A 1623-nucleotide genomic window follows, 5' to 3' on the forward strand; every position below is an offset into this window, starting at 1 on the left:
TAATAGTTACCATAGAGATTCCAAATTTAGTAACTATTTAGTTATCTATGTTTTTGATCTATTTTTAATTCTTTTGGAAATTTCCTACCAAAGTAAACAATTTTCGAGTTTTTTAGATATTTTCTATAAATTCCGCAATTATATCTAAATAATAATAAATTTATGATCAGGTAGGTAGCTTATATACAGAAGCGGTTGGCTGGCGTGATATTCTGTACACCAAAAAGGTTAAATTTGTCAACCAAAAGGTGTCAAGCTCCTTATGGAACCGAATTGGCGCCAAGGGATCGAACTGCCCGTTCTCAGTAAAAACGAAGTTCGGGAAGCAGACCAACATTGCGGCTTTGTTTAAAAAGACAACAAAACTCTATGGCAAACTAGCTTCCTCTAAAGGAGCTAAGTCAAGAGATTTAATTGTAACAGCGCATAAATTCAAGCGTGCTTTACAAGGGTGTTTTGCATCAAGAGCCCAAGTTGCTCTTATTGATTACCTCTTCAATGATTCTGGCTACCAAAAGTCAGAGATTGATGCAATTTCACGTCTTCAATCGAGTATACTCAAGATTAAACCTCGTCGCAGAGCTACCTACCGCGTCCCAGTGGCTATGTTCGCTAAGTCAACTAGCCGGCCAGTATGCCAGATGGAAAACATATTGTGCTTTAATTCATACTGCTTAGATGTGTTCACCATGCATGATTCTGTAATCCCCGGCATGTGCGCTCTAGATATGATCACAGAGCACCCCAGCAAAATAGCTAAAGTGTTCAATTTAAACAAAGATATTCTGTTAACATCTGACAGAATGTTGCGCCCTAAGCTTGGATACTTGCAGAACAACAAGACTATGAACATTGTCCAGAGCAGCCTAATTACGTGGTTCACAGATGCAATGAAGGGAAGTCCTACTTATGTCAATGGTGGATCTTCTGGAGAAATTTATTTCTCCTCTCTCGGAGGCGTTTGGGAGAAGAATGATAAGATAGTTGAAGGGCTATCTAATCAATCCTTGACCTAAATACAAGTACAATACCACTGTGCCATCATCAGCACCTGTGGAACGTATATTTAGCCAGGCTGGAATGATTCTCACTCCTAAAAGAAATCGTTTAAGTGATGATTCATTTGAAACTTTACTTTTACTCAAAAAGAACAAACTCTTTTATTGATGTAAATAAATTACTGTAAATAATGAGTTGATTTCTGAGTTTAATAAATTTATAAATATTTCAAATTAACCATGGTATGTACTTAGGTACTTATGTACTCAGTACTTATACTTATCTAGCCTTAGCACTGCATTTGGTGGTATAGCCAACATGTTCAACAACTCCATAAAAGTAATGGAAGATGGTAGCATGGTGCACAACTCTACAATAATTGGAGACAAAACATTGTTTTCAGAATGTGTGTTAACCCTCTACCGCATACCGATGCCATTTGGCATCATTACTTTTATGCTTCCTTATAAACTTTACGATGCTAAAAGGCAGCAATATGCATATCTCTAGGATAATAGTTACCATAGAGATTCAAAATTTAGTAACTATTTAGTTATCTATGTTTTTGATCTATTTTTAATTCTTTTGGAAATTTCCTACCAAAGTAAACAATTTTCGAGTTTT

The 1623-nt window shown here is 36.0% G+C and overlaps 1 protein-coding gene across 1 annotated transcript in view; it reads left to right on the plus strand.

The window, feature by feature from the left end:
* Window positions 1–1016, plus strand: part of HELRODRAFT_184392 (hypothetical protein) — a gene marked incomplete at both ends in the record, with an annotated part of 23281 nt that extends 22265 nt beyond the window's left edge. The window contains one exon of the mRNA XM_009024163.1: window positions 249–1016. Within this exon, the coding sequence (XP_009022411.1) occupies window positions 249–1016 (768 nt within the window). The remainder of the gene's footprint in view (window positions 1–248) is intronic.
* Window positions 1017–1623: the final 607 nt, after the last annotated feature.

Source organism: Helobdella robusta (assembly GCF_000326865.2).
Source record: "Helobdella robusta unplaced genomic scaffold HELROscaffold_392, whole genome shotgun sequence".
NCBI lineage: Eukaryota > Metazoa > Annelida > Clitellata > Rhynchobdellida > Glossiphoniidae > Helobdella > Helobdella robusta.